The sequence below is a fragment of the Galeopterus variegatus genome, unplaced genomic scaffold (assembly GCF_000696425.1).
Source record: "Galeopterus variegatus unplaced genomic scaffold, G_variegatus-3.0.2 Scaffold1082, whole genome shotgun sequence".
NCBI lineage: Eukaryota > Metazoa > Chordata > Mammalia > Dermoptera > Cynocephalidae > Galeopterus > Galeopterus variegatus.
This window is the reverse complement of record NW_007727193.1, coordinates 152,065-171,168: the sequence shown is the minus strand read 5'-3', so window position 1 is coordinate 171,168 and position 19,104 is coordinate 152,065. Positions and strand designations below refer to the sequence as shown.

Sequence of the window (19,104 nt, the reverse complement as noted above, 5' to 3'; positions counted from 1 at the left end):
AGACCCTCCTCTCTGCCCAAGCCCTCTGGACATCTCTTTGCTTCAACCTGCCAGCAGACCAGATGGAGACCTGGGGTCCCTGGCCCCTCCTCTCCCCACACGGAGCTCAGAATCCACACAAGAAAAGGAGACAAGGACACTTCCACACCTTTGCAGCATCACCTGCTCCAGCAAGCTCCCAAAGCCACTGGAGCCATCCAGGCAGCCTGGGCCCCACACCCGCCTCTCTGACAGCTTTAGCTCCAGCCCAGCCCAGCCCACAGGATGCAGTGCCTGATGCCACTTCCGAGCAGAGAAAGACAGACAGAGAGAGAGAGAGAGAGAGAATGCCACCTCATCAATGACAAGCTGTTCCAATCACACAGCTCGGACACCAGCGCCTCGGACAACAGACAACCCAGGCCTCTTCCCTCTGGCTGGGAGGAAGCCAACTTAGCATGTCTGGGGAAGTGATCCCCCATGGCAAGCACTCCTGCTCACCCTCCATATTTAAACTGACAGCAGTGCTCCAACCCAGCAGGCAGCCTTTCCTACAACCAGTTCGAACAACTCTGACCAACTACCCTCTTGGCCTTCAGCTGAGGCACTGTTCTCTCTCACCTGCTCCAAAGCACAGGGAGACCCTAAACCAAGCAGGAGACCACCGGCGCACTACTTCTTAAGAGAACCAAACACAGAATGAGCTGAAAACCAAGTACTCACTGTGGTGAAGTCTTGGTGGCCACACTCCTGCCCTTTGAACTTGCAGTAGAGCATCATATCCTTCAGGTCATGGCCCACACGATGCAGGAACTCCAGCATGCTGAACTGCTTGGGTTTGTAGTGTTTGAAGTTGGCCTTCTGCTGAAGGGCCTCCAGCACCGTGGGGTCAGCCAGATGTGGGTCCGGGATCTGCAGGTTGACGTCGAGCAGGGCCAGCAGCTCCCCAGCATGGTACAGGTCATTGGTGGTGAGCCTGGAGAACCGGAAGCCATTGAGGTTGCAGAGGGTGACAGCTGGGAAAACCAGGCTTTGGGCCACCACCTCATCCACCTTGGTGACATGCTGGTAGGAGAAGTAATAGGAGACCCTCTCGGAGCTCTCCACCAGCAGCAGGCCAAGGGAGCCCACGAAGGCCACTGCCCAAAGCACCCGCCGGATGGTCAGCGGCCCATACACGAAGATGTGGCGGATGCCGTGGAGCGTGGAGGTGTTGGCGAAGATCTGGATGCTAGACGGTTGCAGGCTGCCCTCGCTGGGGCTCTCCTTGAGGTCCATCGGGACTCTGTGCAGTTCTGCAACTGGCTTCAGGTTGATGGAATTTCAGGGAAGAGTTCCCAGTCCTCAGGCTCTGCTTAAATCTTGACGTTCAAAGGAGAGAACGCCAGGCGAGCATCAGGCCAGACGCCGTGAGTTTATCCAGAGAGCCCCGCTGCACGCCGACAGGGGTGAGTGTTTATATAAAACCCATTCAAACTCTAGCTCCTGATTTTTTCCAGGCGATAAGGAGGGCTGGTTTTATTTAGGGAGACACCAAGGTGATGTGGAAGAGATGTGGGTGGGAAGGGAGAGCTTAGCCAATGGAAATAAAGTCCTCCCCCCTACACACGCCACTAGAGACAAGATTAAAAGCGAGAGCGAGAAAGAAAATGCTTAAAACAAGTCGCTGAGCCGCTCGGAGCCTGTTAACCAGCGCATAATGCCCCGTGTTAACCATCCTGGGGATGTCAGGGCAGCCGCGCTGATGCACTGCGGTCGGTCGCCGCACAGCCTCACAGCCGCCGCCGCTCCGTGCCTCTCCCCGTGATCTGCTGGACTCCGGATGCCGCTGCTCGTCGCCGGCCGCCGGCCCTCCTGGCCTCCTCCTCCAGGCCCCCTTTTGCGGGCAGAATTCCAAATGCAGGCGGCCGCGGCTAGCGCCTCAGCGAGGAGGCAGCGCGCTGCCACCGAGAGGCGAGGACTGGGGAGACTGGGGACACACGGATGCGGGGGGGCTGGGACAGGGGCTCGATTCTCCGCCTCCCGGGAGAAAAGGGAGACCCCAGGGCGCAGAGCGAGCCTGTTTCCCTCACCCCGCCTCCCACTGGGCTGCCAAGCGAGGAAGGGCGGGCGGGGGAGAGGAAGCTGGTGGGGGCTGGGGGCCTGGAGAAAGTTTCTTGTTAGCCTTGTTTGGAGGGAGCTGGAGTGGGGGCTTCTGGCTCAAGGTGGGCAGCCAGCCCTGGGAATGAAGACTTGACACCTGCCCTCATGGATGGCAGGAGGGCAGTTGATAAACCCCCATGAGCCAGGTAGGGGGTGGAGGCAGCATTCCTTTGCAAAAATGTGGGCTCCCAGGTCAGAGGCAGCCTGGAGTCTCCGGAACAGAGATGCTGAAAAGGGGGAGGGAAGGGAGCAACCTAAAACCGCAGTGCCTCTGCTGCTGGGGGAGGCGGACATTCCAGGGGAGCAGCCAGGGAGGAGCCTCTCCTGACACAGAAGAGCCAGGTGGCCCCTTGGAGCCTCATAAAAAGAGCAACAAGTAGCCCCCACCCCATATAGCTGTCAGGAGATTTCTGAATTTGAAAAAGAAAGACAGCTGAGGTTGCAGGTAGGGCTGGCTGCATACCTCTGCATTTGGGCTGTGTGTGTGTGTGTGTGTGTGTGTGTACTATACCCCAGGATTTGCCAGATGGAAGCACAGCTGGAGCTCTAGGTGGGAGCAAGGCATTGGGCCGTCAGCTGCCTACCTCGTTTTTCCTGAAAACCCGCTGGAAGTCAGCCTTGCCAGCAGGTGGGTGTGGCTTGCCACACTTGCCCAGTGCCAGTGATCGAATGGCTGGAACCTATTGAATCAGTGATGCTAAATCCCCATCAGGAGAAAAAGAACAGAAAGTTTGAGTGGCCAACCGCAGTCACACTGCCAAGCTGGGGCATGGCCACATGGAGGCGCCTTGATGACCCAACCTGGTGTCTCTAGGGCATGCCAGGCTTAATAAGTCTCCTTGGAAGATGGTGGAGAAGCAGCTTAGAGCATGTCTCTCTTGGTTTGTATCTACTCTGAAATATTTTTCCATCCCATTTGGCCTCTTGCTAACCCAGATGCACTGAGAACAGTGTCTAGGTGCACTCTTGAGTTAACAACATGCGGTGTTAAGTCGGTGGTTTGTTGATTCTGGGAGCTCAGATAGCAGAAGCATCACAAGTAAGCACAAATGGCAAAAGCTGATCAGCCTCATACATTTGCTAACCCAGAGGTCCCGGTCTCCGGAACAGAGATGCTGAAAAGGGGGAGGGAAGGGAGCAACCTAAAACCGCAGTGCCTCTGCTGCTGGGGGAGGCGGACATTCCAGGGGAGCAGCCAGGGAGGAGCCTCTCCTGACACAGAAGAGCCAGGTGGCCCCTTGGAGCCTCATAAAAAGAGCAACAAGTAGCCCCCACCCCATATAGCTGTCAGGAGATTTCTGAATTTGAAAAAGAAAGACAGCTGAGGTTGCAGGTAGGGCTGGCTGCATACCTCTGCATTTGGGCTGTGTGTGTGTGTGTGTGTGTGTGTGTACTATACCCCAGGATTTGCCAGATGGAAGCACAGCTGGAGCTCTAGGTGGGAGCAAGGCATTGGGCCGTCAGCTGCCTACCTCGTTTTTCCTGAAAACCCGCTGGAAGTCAGCCTTGCCAGCAGGTGGGTGTGGCTTGCCACACTTGCCCAAGTCTCCGGAACAGAGATGCTGAAAAGGGGGAGGGAAGGGAGCAACCTAAAACCGCAGTGCCTCTGCTGCTGGGGGAGGCGGACGTTCCAGGGGAGCAGCCAGCGAGAAGCCTCTCCTGACACAGAAGAGCCAGGTGGCCCCTTGGAGCCTCATAAAAAGAGCAACAAGTAGCCCCCACCCCACATAGCTGTCAGGAGATTTCTGAATTTGAAAAAGAAAGACAGCTGAGGTTGCAGGTAGGGCTGGCTGCATACCTCTGCATTTGGGGTGTGTGTGTGTGTGTGTGTGTGTGTGTGTGTGTGTGTGTGTGTACTCTACCCCAGGATTTGCCAGATGGAAGCACAGCTGGAGCTCTAGGTGGGAGAAAGGCATTGGGCCGTCAGCTGCCTACCTCATTTTTCCTGAAAACCCGCTGGAAGTCAGCCTTGCCAGCAGGTGGGTGTGGCTTGCCCCACTTGCCCAGTGCCAGTGATCGAATGGCTGGAACCTATTGAATCAGTGATGCTAAATCCCCATCAGGAGAAAAAGAACAGAAAGTTTGAGTGGCCAACCGCAGTCACACTGCCAAGCTGGGGCATGGCCACATGGAGGCGCCTTGATGACCCAACCTGGTGTCTCTAGGGCATGCCAGGCTTAATAAGTCTCCTTGGAAGATGGTGGAGAAGCAGCTTAGAGCATGTCTCTCTTGGTTTGTATCTACTCTGAAATATTTTTCCATCCCATTTGGCCTCTTGCTAACCCAGATGCACTGAGAACAGTGTCTAGGTGCACTCTTGAGTTAACAACATGCGGTGTTAAGTCGGTGGTTTGTTGATTCTGGGAGCTCAGATAGCAGAAGCATCACAAGTAAGCACAAATGGCAAAAGCTGATCAGCCTCATACATTTGCTAACCCAGAGGTCCCTGACCCGTGCCTGCAGGGCTGCCAAGATAGGACACAGGTTTTTAAAGCAGGGAGACCAAAATTAACTAAAGATCTACCAAGTGTCAGGATCTGTGTGCGGGTATCGTCTCACTTATCCCTCTCAACTGTCCTGACAGGGATAGGTTCTTGTTGTGCAGAAACCCATCATGCAGGTGAGGAACTGAGGCTCACAAGAGCAAAGTTCTGTGTCTGAGTCACACAGCTAGTGGTGCCAGAGCTGGGGCTTGAACTCAGGCATAGTTGCCTCCAAAGCACAGATGCACCAAGCAGATCCAAAATGCTTCTTCCTAAATTTAAGAAGGAAGCAAGCATTTCTGCTCTTTGTCCCCTATTACACACGCACACAAAAGACATACACACACATCAGTTCCTCACTTGCAGAAAGCAGCCCTACTCCTTCCCTACACCCAGCCACATCCCTGCTGTCCATTTTTTTTTTTTTTTCACAACTCAAGGATCCCCTCATACGGCAAGACTAATCTTTGGTTCATCAGCCTGCGTAACGGATGCCAACCTCCATCTCTGTAACAGGCACTCTGATGGTTGTGGGGAAACAAAGATGGATAGAACACATGCCCTGCCTTTGATCACTCAAGGTTCACTGGCGGTGGAAGCAGAGAGAGACGTGGGCACACAGTCCCTGCACCACAGCGTGAACAGTGAGAGCAGCAGCACAGCACCTGGGCTCCTGGTATCAGCAGAGACCAGCAGGAATCCATGCTCTTCCATACCTGCCATGTGCCTCCACCCCCAGTCCTGCCCAGGCTGCCTTTCACCCTCCTCCCCACCAGCTCAGGTCTGCCTTTCCCCATGAAGCCTCTTCTTTTCACAGAATCATATTTTCTCTCCATTCACATCCTAGACATGGTTTCTCATGTGTGCAGAAGTGAATCTCAAAGTTGTTCTGATTACCCCAGTTAACTCATTCACTGCTTTCCCCTCTCCTTGTTGACTACTTTTGAGGATTACAAACAACCCAGCACATAGTGTGGTAGAGTCACCCACACGTGAATTTGCACCTCCAATCTGCTCTGCCTCCTATTGCTCTGTGACCTTGGTGGAAGTTACAAAACTTCTCTGAACTTCAGTTTTCCCTCTTCCGAAATAGTGAGGATTATAATGCCTCCCTCCCTCGTGGAGCTGTTATGCGCATGAAACGAGGTGTGGATTATGAAGTGTCTGGTACAGTTTAGATGCTTGGCAGTTGATTCTTCTCTTGATCAAGTAGATGCTTCTCTTGATTACCTGGGGAATGTTCTTTCAATATTGTTCTCCTTCAGGTGATTGGGGAACCGTGTACAGCTCTGGAAGGTGTCATTTGCCCAGAATACAGCATGCCTGAAAGTATCACCATCCCCACCAGCAGGCTGGGGTCAGACATGCTTCCAGTCTGTTCTGCTGCATCTCCATACCTCTCAAGGTCTTCTGAAGCAGCTCCTGACTAAAGCTTTCCCAAGTGAGCTAGGTATGTTAGGGCGGAGAAGAGATTAGAGAAGAATAGTCCTAATGGTGGATTTCATGCCTGGGTGCTTGGCTCAGTGCTTGGCATTTTATGAACATTATCAGTAGCCCTGAGAAGAGGGTACTATCGAGCCCATTTATGCAAGAGAAAGCCAAGGGCAGAGAGGAGAGCTATCTAGCCCGAGGTCCCACAGCTAAAATGTGGCAGAGCTGATAGTCAAACCCAGGCATGTCTGAGTCCAGAGGCTGTGTTTCACAACCCCAGCCCAAGTGCTTCAACAAGGTCTCAATAGCACAGACCATCACGGTGCCAGCTGTGAACATGAAACATCCAAGATATAGAACATTCTTCAAGAATTACTGCCATACCCTTTCCTAGCATGTATAGCAATTCACCCTGATGACTAATAAAATGTTTCTATCTAACTCTTCTTAAGGACCCTCGAACATGAAACATCCAAGATATAGAACATTCTTCAAGAATTACTGCCATACCCTTTCCTAGCGTGTATAGCAATTCACCCTGATGACTAATAAAATGTTTCTATCTAACTCTTCTTAAGGACCCTCTTTAACTGATAAGACTCACATGCAATTAGCAATATGGTTTACATATAAACATCAGATATTCCGTGATCCTTAAAAATACTTTTGTGTTATCCACTTAGTTAAACACTCCCTCTTCAATCAGATTTACGATATCTATTTGCTTACCACTGGGGGTATGTGTAGGGGGTAACAGGGATTGGGTTTGGAGTGGGTCTATTTGGCATAGATTTTTAGGCACTGCCCTAATTGTATATAATGATTGTCTTCTTCGTGAAGTGTATGACTAAACAGTAAAGAATGATCCAGATAAATTCAGGCAGCTTAACCCCCTCAGAGACCATGTGCCCAGATATTTGCTGTAGTGAATTTATTCACTCATGAATGAATCAATGAACACAGGGACTAATTCACTTTGTATGACACTGAAGCTGCTGCCCTGAGATGTGATGAAAGGGGGAGGGTCTTGCAACCCTAGAGGAGCCTGGGCCTTCTCTGAGCCCAGTTTCTGGGGCAGGTCAAGAGCACAAAGTGCAGCCTCATAACTCTGCAGAGTGACAGGCAGGAGAGTTAAGGAGGCTGAGATCTACAATCAGCAGGAATGCTAATTTGCCACTTGACATGTGCTAGGTACAAGCCACTGCCACCACCACCCCCTAATTAGAAGAAAAAAAGAAAGAAAAAAACAAACATTATATTCAAATATACAGATGGTATTGCTCTTTCAAATTCTGTGACCTCAATATACAACGTTTCCTCCTGGCTCCTCTTGCCTGTAAAGAAGGGTTAAAGACCAAGTATTATAAACCCAAAGCATTTCTCTGCTGTTGGTTGGTTTATAAATAAACACCTCATACAACATCTATTCCCGTTTAGTTACCTTGGTGAACACTTAGCATGGAAACTACAGAATCCAGTCCACACTAAGTGGACCTCTGGGGCTCAGCTGCCAGTTGGTGTGAACCCCGAAATGGATTTAACTCACCATGTGGACTTCAGGAAACCAGGTAACATCTCTGTGCTGTTTCCTCATTTTTGCTAAATCATTCCAGAGGTCTCCTCCTGCTGATGCAATTTGACATGAGCCTTGACCAAATCATGAATGCCCAGTTAATGGGATAAAAATGAGTTAGAATCTGGGATTCTGGTCATTAACCCCATGTCACTATCTGGAGCAGTATGCCGGCAGGGCCAGGTGAACTGGAATCACTCAACACTTGTTAACATTCAGATTCCTGCTCCATTCCCCCATTACCCCTCCCTCCCCCATCCCCCACTGACTCAGAATCTCTGGGGGTGAGGCCTGACAAGGCTCTCTTTCTGCACAGGTTAAGGAGGGCAGCTCAGAAGCCCCACCTGGGACAGACATGCTCCGGGCCTGACCATGAGCCCCTCCTGTTCATCAGGTGTGCCAAGCTGCTTTGTGGAGGTTCACACTCTGCCTGAAAAGAGTCCCCCATCCCCGCAGCTGGTTTCTTCTCTGTCATGTCCCAATCTCCACGCTCTACCCGACTCACTATCCCATCACCCATTTCCTTTTCTTCTCAGCAATAATCATGTTCTGTAGTTTGTCTCATCTCCTTGTGAAGTATCTGTGGCTCCTACTGGAATGTGAGCCCCCAGCCCAGCCCCACCCCAGGGGCAGAGACCCCGCCTGGCTGGTTGGAGGCTGTATCCCCAGCATGAAGCGTATGGCAGATGCTCAGTAATACCATATAAAAACTAATGAACACATGAATGAATTCACTTGTCTCTGATGCTGAGGCTGCTTCCCCGAGATGCAAGAGCAGGGACCCTCTTCTAACCCTGGGGACCTGGAAAGACCTCTCATTGTTTTTCCAGCACCAAGGGAAGCCCTCACTGGAGCCAGGGCCAGTGCACGGGGTAGCAGAGAATCTCAGCTGAGGTTATTTTACTGGAAAACCCTGACTTGAGGGGCTATATGACCTTTGGCATCATAGTCCACAAAAACATGGGTACAGATGGAAGCTGAGGTTAGGTATGAATTGAATGCTGCTTGCCTACCCTATTAAAGAGTTGTTTCATCTTCACACCTCCTGACTTTGAATGGACCAGCTGATCTTGACATTTTCCATACAAACTTCTCTCCACTTTTCTAATCTGACAGGATAATGACATCATAGAGAAATAAACAGTAGGTGTTCAATAAATGCCTGCTGGTGTGAAATAAGGAATACAATTCACAAGAAGAACTCCAAACTGTTTCTTACCCTCAATCCACTTTTTAATAACCCCAAATTAGTTTATAATATGTGCCCTCACCCTTTAACATGGAATCAATAGCTTTTAACTTTTCCTTATTTCGTTCGCTTCAGTGTGACACCCCTACCTGTAGTCCCTTAGTCATGAAAGGGCTGACTCCCTCCCAGTTAGGCTAAAGGGAAGCTTCTGGACCACACCTGACCTCACCATTTTTATGCTGGAGGGCTTTTAATCCAGCACTTCTGTTTAAACACACAAAAGTCCTCTCTTACATAAACAAAGCAGGCCTGGTTCAAATCTCCCCTACAGATAAACCAAGGTCCCCAGGACCAGGAGACCCTGATTTCTAACTGCATTTCATGTCATTCCCCCCCCCCCGAGAGTGCAAAAGTCCACCCCACCCCACCCCCTTTCCCGTCTGACCTCCACTGTATGTTTTCTTTTTCTAAATTGTCACTTTATTTCATATTTGTGTCTGTGTGCGTCCTCCTTTTCTAGTCTGCTGCTGCCCCTCTTTCCCCCAGGAATGAAGTGGAAGGAGGAAGCCATCGCTGTTTGTTTTCTCTCTGTCACTCAGTCTCTGGAGCCAACTGCTTGACAAATAAGGAAAAAAAATGCACAGAGAGGCAGGCCCTGGGGCCAACCATCAGCAGATAGGCTTTCAGCAAAGACTTTATCAGCACGGCCTGGGCCCTGGGTGAGCTGGCGCTGTCTGGAAGAACAGGGAGAGAAGAACGGGCTGAAGGAGCGTGTCCTCGCCTGGCTTCTGGATGGAACTTCTTCTCCCCCTTGTGTTCCACACGTGTGGTTACAACCGCTTCTGATCCTCAGTCACCAGGCACTGGCGGTGGTGGTGTTTTCAGCACACCTTGATGGCTTTGCACATTACACAACCTCCTGGACTCATAACCCCCTCTCACCCACCCTCCTACCATCTCATTTCCATGCCCCCGCCCTGCTGCCTTCTCTCTGCATCTCTTGGCTCTTTAGAAAAAGTGCTTAGATGTGTGCAGATTGGAATGCACACACTTTTGTGTGCCTATTCGCACTTGACTTTTCTAGATCTTCTGTACAAGGAGTCATATATTCATTTTAATTCAATCGAGGTTTTCCCTAGCTCTTTCATAAAACAACATAAAATAAAAGTAATAAAATAGGTGTAAGAAAGAAGAAAACAGGACTGAGGGAGAAAATGAGAACTGCATCTATGTGTGTGACCACGTGCATCTTTTTCGGTGCATCAATATGCATTCTATTACAAATTCATTACATGCATTTTAACGTGTGGGTGCTACGTGCGGAATGGTGTCTGCAGACCAGCTATACGCATACAGCAGAAGTCACCACAAGGGATACGCAAAACGTAAAAGCCCAGTCCCTACACGCATGGGAATTTTTACCTCCTGGGTGAGGCACTAGTAATGTCTTATATTTGTGTCTCACTTGATGTGACACTCTTTAGAGGGCATTATCCTATTTGAATTCTGTAAGCAGAGGAGAGGTTACTGTTTCTATCTTATGAGAGAGGAAACTGAGACTCAGAGAGTTGAAGGACCCTGAGAAGGTAATAAAGTGGAACGGGGGCTCAAATTCTGGTTTCCTGATTCCAAATGTTACGTCCTTTCCACTTTATAATTATTCTAATCAAGCTTCTCAAAGTCATCTCACAGAACTATGACACATGAAGCAGAGTGGTGATGCCACGGTGACTGGTCATGACAGGAGGACTTGGTTCTAGGGAAAGGGAGATCAGCATGGGCTGGACAGAGTGGAGATAGCATCAGAGAAGGGATAGGGACACTGCTGGAGGCTTCAGGAAGCTACAGAACTCAGCTGGAGGGCTCTAATGGGGAGGTCCCTTCAGCCCCTAAGTGTCCTTGTGTGTGTGTCATCTAAAGGCCAGAAAAGAGGTGCCAGAGGTAGGGTTTTCAAGAGCTTATGGTTAAAGGCATGAGAATGAGATAAATATCTTTTCCCCCATCTGTGTATGTACAAATATAAATATATACATATGTATACGTGTTTCCTTTTTTCTGTGTTGTCTTATGCATGCAATTTAGCAAGCATTTATTGCCTACTAATTTTGGTCTGGGCACTTTGCTAAAGCAATGTGGGAGGATACCAACAAGTAAGTAACATAAACTTATTGTCTCCAGGGATTCTTGGGGTGAGCAGGGGATGGAATCTGTGCATAACCGTGGACAGAGTTCCAGATAGTGGGGCATCAGGAGACATGACATGGAAATGTCCTACTCACTTATCTGCACAGACTGCATTTTCATGTAGGGAAGGAGATCAACATATATTGGAGCAACATCTCATTCAGTACTGTGAGGTTATTCTGCCCATTTTAGAGATAAGTAGACCAAGGCTTAAAGAGGCAAAGTAAATTGTCTATATCCCACTGTTGGTGTGGGAATGAGCTGTAGGTAAGAGTCCGTGGTCATTGAATCACGCAGCTGCCCAAGTGCCTGGTGAGGCGTGGAGAGCTGTGGTTAATGGTTTAGGTGCTGGTGTCAGCTGACTGTGAGTTTAAATCTTGGACCCAGTACATGCGAGCTCTGTTACTTGAAGCATGCAGTTTAATTTGCCTAAACCTGGATTTGCCCATCTGTAAAATGGGGACAGTAACAGTATCCACATCACAGTGCTGATGGGAGGATCTGATGAGCTAAAATGTGTAAACCACTAATAAGTATCTAATAAAAGCTCAGTAAGTATAAGCTGCTGTTATTAATACCATTATTGTAATCACTACTGTTGTCAAAAGGAGACCCAGGTGACATGGAGCTACACTCTATGGACTCATGGTCTTTCTTTAATCCCCACCTTATGTCCATGCACAATGGGAGTGTGCAGTCATGAATCAGGGCATAAACGTGAGAACAGACAAGCAGGGTGATTTAAATCTTCATAATCCAGGGCTCATCTAGATTTCTCGGGACAAGAAGAGTCTCACAACTGACTTCAAAGGACTTTTCCCTGAGATGAGCAGGCAAACTGCTATGGTCATCCACACCTTACTAAGTAAGAATCTCTGGTGTCTCAAGCTCTCTGCTGGCCTGTGAGTCTATAATGCTCAGTAAGACATGCTCTCATGAGCTCTGGTCCAGCTTCTAACAGCATTTAGCTGGACCTCTGTTTCCTCCTAAGACACACACAGAGGCACATGACGCCTGTGGTCCCTTGCAGATCTAGTCCTCAGTAGTTCTATGAACAGCCCCCACCCCCACCCCCAGTTCTCTCCCAGAGAGGAGCCCACAGTCTTCCCAGGGAGGGAGATCTGGAGACTCCCACTTCTGTGTATTAAGTATATTCTTCTGCGAGAGTTGGGAGTGTGGACTGTTTCCAGCCAGGCAGGTGTCCTTGGAGGATGAACTTCCTTACCCCAGTCTCTCGTCAGTTCCTCCTACAAGAGCCCCACCATGTTTCCTGAACAATTTCTACAACCCAACTTTGAAACCAAATTGCCAACCACCTCTCAGGCAGCTATTGACATTACTCACCATGATGGAGTGTGCTGTGTGTGTGGTCACAGTACTAAACATCAGGAGAGATTCAAAGAGGAATCAAGCAAATGCCTCTCATCCAAGGAGCAGGCAGGTGGATGAGTAGGACTGGTGCATGCACCCTCAGCACGAGAGAGTTGGTCTGTGATGAGCTGGGTGTGTGCAGGGGACTCCGTGTGGGCTGAGAGTGGAACTAGCATCCAGGCTCCAATCTGAGTGCTATGGCTACATTCTCTCACTTTCTCTAGACATAGCCAACTCTATTCCTGAAGGTAAACACTAATGATGTGCCAATAACTGTGCCAAGAATTTACATGCATTACATCAGTTAATGAGAGTTTCTCAACCTCAGCTCTCTTGACATCTTGGACTGGTAAGTTCTATGTTGTGGGGGGCTGTCCTGTGCATGGAAGGATGTTTAGCCTCATCCCTGGCCTCTACCCACTAGCAGCACCCCTCCACCCCCAATTGTGGCAACCCAAAGTATCTCCAGACATTGCTAAATATCTCCTGGGAACAAAATCACCCCCAGATGGAAAACACAGAGTGAATCCTAACATAGACCAGTGATGTGGGTACAATTATCATCTCCACTTTATAGCTGGTCAGTCTCTAAACTGAGCTTAAATCTTGTGTCCAAAGTAACACAGCTAGGAAGAGCTAGGAGCAGGGCCAATCTGTTTCCACAGCCCACAAGCTTGCTGTCCTTCCTGCAGGACCTATCTCTGCATGCATGGAGCTGAGGACTCATTAACGCTCAATAAACCCATACAAAGATGGACAGTACTAATGGCAATCCCTTCCATTTGTACTTCACTACCTGGCCTTCTGTAGCCACATAACAACCCTTCAGTCTCGGTCTTGCTCCTATTTTATAAATGATCACACTGAAACCTGGACTGAAAGGAGGGGATTGCCCCAAGTCACAGAACAGACAAGCCACCGGAGGCTGGACTTAACCCCACATCTTGTAATTTTATGCTCTCCAATACTCAGAATTGAGTAAACACCGATTTAACTACAGAAGGGAGGCAGGCAGGTGACTTAATAAAAAAAAATGTAAATCCGGGATGATGGATATATTTAGGGGATAAATTATTATGTGATGGTATAAAAATAGACCAAGGCAGAGCACAAGAAATTGCAAGCCTGACTGTGTGAGAGACAGAAAAAGTGCTTGGAGCACGCTGAGTACATTTAATTAACTTTGCTGGGAAAACATTCTGGAGGTTTCCACCTGATACCAAAACATTCACGAGCTTTGCTTAAAGTAACAATATCTGTAGTCCTATGAGGAGGAGTTATAATCTGATAGAGCTTGAAGTTGTTAAGACAATGCCAATGCTCAAATGCCTTGAGGGGCAATCCCAATTCTCACGTGCCTAAAGGGTAACCACACACGTACTTACGGGTTCTGTGACCTGCACACCCACTGCCATGGAAATGTCCTACTCAATTGTCTGTACGGATTGGATTTTCATGGAGGGAAGGAAATCAACACATATTGGAGCAATATCTTCTTCAGTACCATGAGGTTATTCTGCCCATTTTACAGACACGTTGATCAAGACTTAAAGAGGCAAAGTAAATCACCCACATCCCAATGAGCCCACACCCCACTGTTGGTATGGGTAAGAGTCCAGGGTCATTGAATCATGCACCAAGTGCCTGGTGAGGCATAGAGGGCTGTGGTTAACGATTTAGGTGCCAGTATCAGATGGTTGTGAGTTTAAATCCTGGACCCACCACACACAAGCTCTGTTACTTGAAGCATGCGATTTAATTTGCCTAAACCTGGGTTTGCCCATCTGTAAAATGGGGATAGTAGCCATACCCACCTCCCAGGACTGATGGGAGGATCTGATGAGCTAAAATGTGTAGAGGACTAATAAGTATCTAATAAAAGCTCAGTAACTATAAGCTGCCATTATTAATACCATTATCGTAATCAATACTGTTGTCAAAAGGAGACCCAGGTGACGTGGAGCTACACCCTGTGGACTCATGATTTTTCTTTGGTCCCCACCTTATCTCCATGCATAATGGGAGTGTGCAGTCATGAATCAGGGCATAAACGTGAGAACAAACAAGCAGGGTGATTTAAGTACTCATAAGCCAGGGCCCGTCTAGGCTTCTTGGGACAGGAAAGGAATCTCACAACTGATTTCAGAGGGCTTTTCCCCCGAGATGGGCAGGGAAACTGCTATAATAAGGTTTTTTATACCTTATTAAGCATTGCTCGAAGGTCTTCTCCTACCACAAAAGGGCTGTGATTCTGAGCCCTCCCTCCGTTGTGGGAGTGCCTTAGCATAAGAATCTGCACTTTAAACCTTATGCCTACTTAAGCCCAGAAAGAGCCTGTTACCTCATAAAAGAATCTTATTTTGCTTTCAGAAGAAAAAGTTATAAAGTGATAACTTGGCTTCAGCTGCTTTCACATCTATTTTATCTTGAAATGGAACAGCCCTACAAATCTTAGAATCCTCATTTTATAGGTGAGGCACCCGAGGAGCATGAAAGTGCATACATTTGTTCATGAATTTAGAGTATGAGGAAATGGTGGTGAGTGTTTCCAGGTCTGAGCAATTTGCAAGTGCCAGAACCTCTCCTAAGGGGTGTTATACGTGGTTGGGGAGATGGAGGTTTGTGGGGCTTGTTTGTCTGAAAAGGAAATGGAAGAAATGTGGGGAAAAATTATTGTCTTCCCTGTCTCAGAGTAAAATTTAAAGTCCTTTCAATGTCCTCACCTCTCACAATGTAACACTCCAGATATTTCTTATATTACTGTTTCTCCCGTGGATTGTTGGCTTCCCCCACTAGAATGTGAGCTTCTGGAAGATAAGGATTTGCAGCTGTTTTATTTATGCCAGTTTCTTAGCACTAAAAACAGCTCCTAAGACATGGCAGAGGCTCAATCAATATTTGTTGAATTAATGAATGAACCTTAAAACAAACTATTGTGCTTCTTGGTTTTTCAAGTGTCTCCAATACTTCCGGTGTCCTATGTATACAGAGATAGCCAAACAGGGGTGGAAGAATTTATTTGAAAAGTAACAAAGACAGGCCGAGTACAGAGTGTCTAAATGCCTCATTATAACATAACATTTTTTCCTCCCTCCCAAAACAGGGGAATTGGCCCACTAACTATAAGTTCTTTGAGGACATGTCTTACTAAGCATTATATCCTCAAAGACTAGCAGGCAGCTTGATACATTGGAGAAGCTCAGAACTAAGAAAAGAAAAAGATGGCCTCAAAGAAACAAAGCTTCAGCACCTATTTACCCTTTTATTCAAATATCCACTGATTTACTCCCACGTGCCAGGCTCTTGGTTGCAACGTGCACAGCAATCATGTCCCTACTCTTCTGGGGCTCAGTCTAGCTAGCGCTTCTGCACAAATGAGCTTCCGACAGTTGCACAGTCTCTGATATTGAAGGATGGACTATAGGCCCTTAAAAAAAGAAAAGAAAAAAGAAAACTTAACAATTGCATTCCTTGTGTTTCTTGCCAAAATGGCCCAGAAACTACTAGAAATTATGTCAAAGCCATTAGTGCAAAGCCAATTTGCTCCTAGAATTACAGTTGTATTCTAGGAACTTGAGCTACACTCCAGAGAGATCATTAGTTGCTGTAGACATGTTACTGAGGGCAGCAGTGTCATTTCCAGTCCCGATGCCCTCAGTCAAGTGTGATAGCAGGAAATGAGGGTCAAAATAATTAACCTCATGCGATTGTGGCAGGACTCCTTGCAAAATCACCCTGTGCACTTAGAGATTTTTTCAGTTGAATAATCTCAATGCATCAGTTTGATCAAAGTTTCCTCTTTTCCTCTCTTCTTCTCCCACCTTACTTCCTTTTTTTTTTCCTGGCTCTTAAGTCACATGTCTTTGCCTTACTTTCCTTTATTCCCTTCTTCCTTCCAATCCCCAATAGCGGGTGGTCATAACTCGTGGTGCCCACAGGCATTGCTGGTGATGGCTTTGCTAGGACTTTCAGTACCATAATCCTCATCCCAGCTCCTCACTCTCAGAAGAAAACCAGAATGTGTCCCTTTGTAAGGTCTTTCCTTGACCTCGTTTCAATTATATTACTTTGGCCATTCCCACATCTCATTAACTATAGCACCTAAATCATGCATTTCATCACTTAGTGCCGGAGACCACAGCAGACATCTCTCCAGCATCCCATCTGGCCAAGGAGACACCAGAGTGAGATCATCGTGGTTTTGGGATCACCTCCATGTTAAAATACTCTTTCCACAATTTGCTACCAGAGATGAGCCTTTAAACAGCTTATCTGTAGATGGAGGATAACAATACTGACCAAATTGTGAGGAATAAATTGGGTAAGTATGTGAAGTTTCTACTGGAGTATGGGTTTCGATGAGCCTTAATTTCATTCCTTTATCCACCCATCCATCCTCTCCATTCAACAAATGTACTGAAATCCAACTATATGCAAAGTGTGTGCACTGTATAAGCTTTGTAACATATGAGCTATTTCACCAATTAGAGGTGCAATTACAGTCACATATTTTGCTCTTATTAAATGGATCACTCACAACTTTTCTCCTCATCAGCATGAAGTCCGGAATCTCCTTCCCTCTTGATGCTGTTTTATTTCCTGCTGTACTCATTCCCACCACTTATCCAAGAACTCCAGGGTTCTATTAGTATTTTCTCCTCATCAGCATGAAGTCCGGAATCTCCTTCCCTCTTGATGTTGTTTTATTTCCTGCTGTACTCATTCCCACCACTTATCCAAGAACTCCAGGGTTCTATTAGTCGGATGGGAGCCACTCCTGCTTTTGAAGTCTGAGACCACAAGTGTAATTGCTCCCTCTCACCACCATAGGTCACCACGGAGGAATCGTCTCGTGCAAGTCCAGGGGAACTTGCCCTCCACAGCCAAGGCCATGCTGGTGCTGGCCGTGATCATTGCACAGGCCACAGTGGGGAGCCGTGCTTAGGGGCTAAGGCTACAGTTCACAAACACACATGCTCAGCTGTTGTCCCTCATGTCCATATACTGTGTTAGGGAAGCCAGGTACAGAGAAGCTTCTAGATTCATTCACACATTGAGCTTCAGCCTGGTTTCCCTGACCAGTTCACCTGGCCCCATGAATCTTGGTGAGGGCCACCACTGTCCACCCTGCTGATTTCACACATCACAAGATTCTGGGATCAGGGTTACCGTCTTGTCCCCGTTCCACGTTGAGGGCCTATAGCTTCCCTTTGCAGATTGGTCCACACCTTCCCAGGCCCCGACATAACAAAGATTGACTGCTTCTGCTAATTCCTACAAAGCTGCCCAGCAGTCTCCCCCTCCCCAATGAAACACACCCAAAGTCCTCATTACCACCTTCTCTCAGGAAAATGGGTGCCTCCCATAAAGGAAGGTCTGGCCATGGTTGCTGCTACATTCTCCTTCACAGAGAAGGGCTACACGTTTTTGTCCCTAAACAATTGCAATTGTATTTGACCAGATGCCGAGTCTTAATTGTTAAAAATCCAAAACAAAACAAACAAGTAAAACACTGCCCTTGAGAAACTCACAATCCGGGGAAGAAGTCAAATACCTGCCCCCACCCTCCAGCATCACCCCTCCAAACACAATGCAACTGCTCTGATTAATTCTCACTGAAGGAGACAAAAANCACCAATTAGAGGTGCAATTACAGTCACATATTTTGCTCTTATTAAATGGATCACTCACAACTTTTCTCCTCATCAGCATGAAGTCCGGAATCTCCTTCCCTCTTGATGCTGTTTTATTTCCTGCTGTACTCATTCCCACCACTTATCCAAGAACTCCAGGGTTCTATTAGTCGGATGGGAGCCACTCCTGCTTTTGAAGTCTGAGACCACAAGTGTAATTGCTCCCTCTCACCACCATAGGTCACCACGGAGGAATCGTCTCGTGCAAGTCCAGGGGAACTTGCCCTCCACAGCCAAGGCCATGCTGGTGCTGGCCGTGATCATTGCACAGGCCACAGTGGGGAGCCGTGCTTAGGGGCTAAGGCTACAGTTCACAAACACACATGCTCAGCTGTTGTCCCTCATGTCCATATACTGTGTTAGGGAAGCCAGGTACAGAGAAGCTTCTAGATTCATTCACACATTGAGCTTCAGCCTGGTTTCCCTGACCAGTTCACCTGGCCCCATGAATCTTGGTGAGGGCCACCACTGTCCACCCTGCTGATTTCACACATCACAAGATTCTGGGATCAGGGTTACCGTCTTGTCCCCGTTCCACGTTGAGGGCCTATAGCTTCCCTTTGCAGATTGGTCCACACCTTCCCAGGCCCCGACATAACAAAGATTGACTGCTTCTGCTAATTCCTACAAAGCTGCCCAGCAGTCTCCCCCTCCCCAATGAAACACACCCAAAGTCCTCATTACCACCTTCTCTCAGGAAAATGGGTGCCTCCCATAAAGGAAGGTCTGGCCATGGTTGCTGCTACATTCTCCTTCACAGAGAAGGGCTACACGTTTTTGTCCCTAAACAATTGCAATTGTATTTGACCAGATGCCGAGTCTTAATTGTTAAAAATCCAAAACAAAACAAACAAGTAAAACACTGCCCTTGAGAAACTCACAATCCGGGGAAGAAGTCAAATACCTGCCCCCACCCTCCAGCATCACCCCTCCAAACACAATGCAACTGCTCTGATTAATTCTCACTGAAGGAGACAAAAATCCTCAGTATCCGAGAACCGTGAGAAGAAGACGGCCATGGGGGCACAGGAAGGAAACAGCTACTTCAAGTAGCCAAAG

The 19,104-nt window shown here is 48.0% G+C and overlaps 1 protein-coding gene across 1 annotated transcript; it reads right to left on the bottom strand.

Moving 5' to 3' along the window:
• Positions 1-651: 651 nt before the first annotated feature.
• LOC103592074 (acid-sensing ion channel 2) lies at positions 652-1,531 on the bottom strand. The gene has a single exon (XM_008574661.1). It carries the CDS (start codon positions 1,255-1,257, stop codon positions 652-654), a length of 606 nt encoding a protein of 201 aa, XP_008572883.1. The 5' UTR covers positions 1,258-1,531.
• Between the last annotated feature and the right edge of the window lie 17,573 nt (positions 1,532-19,104).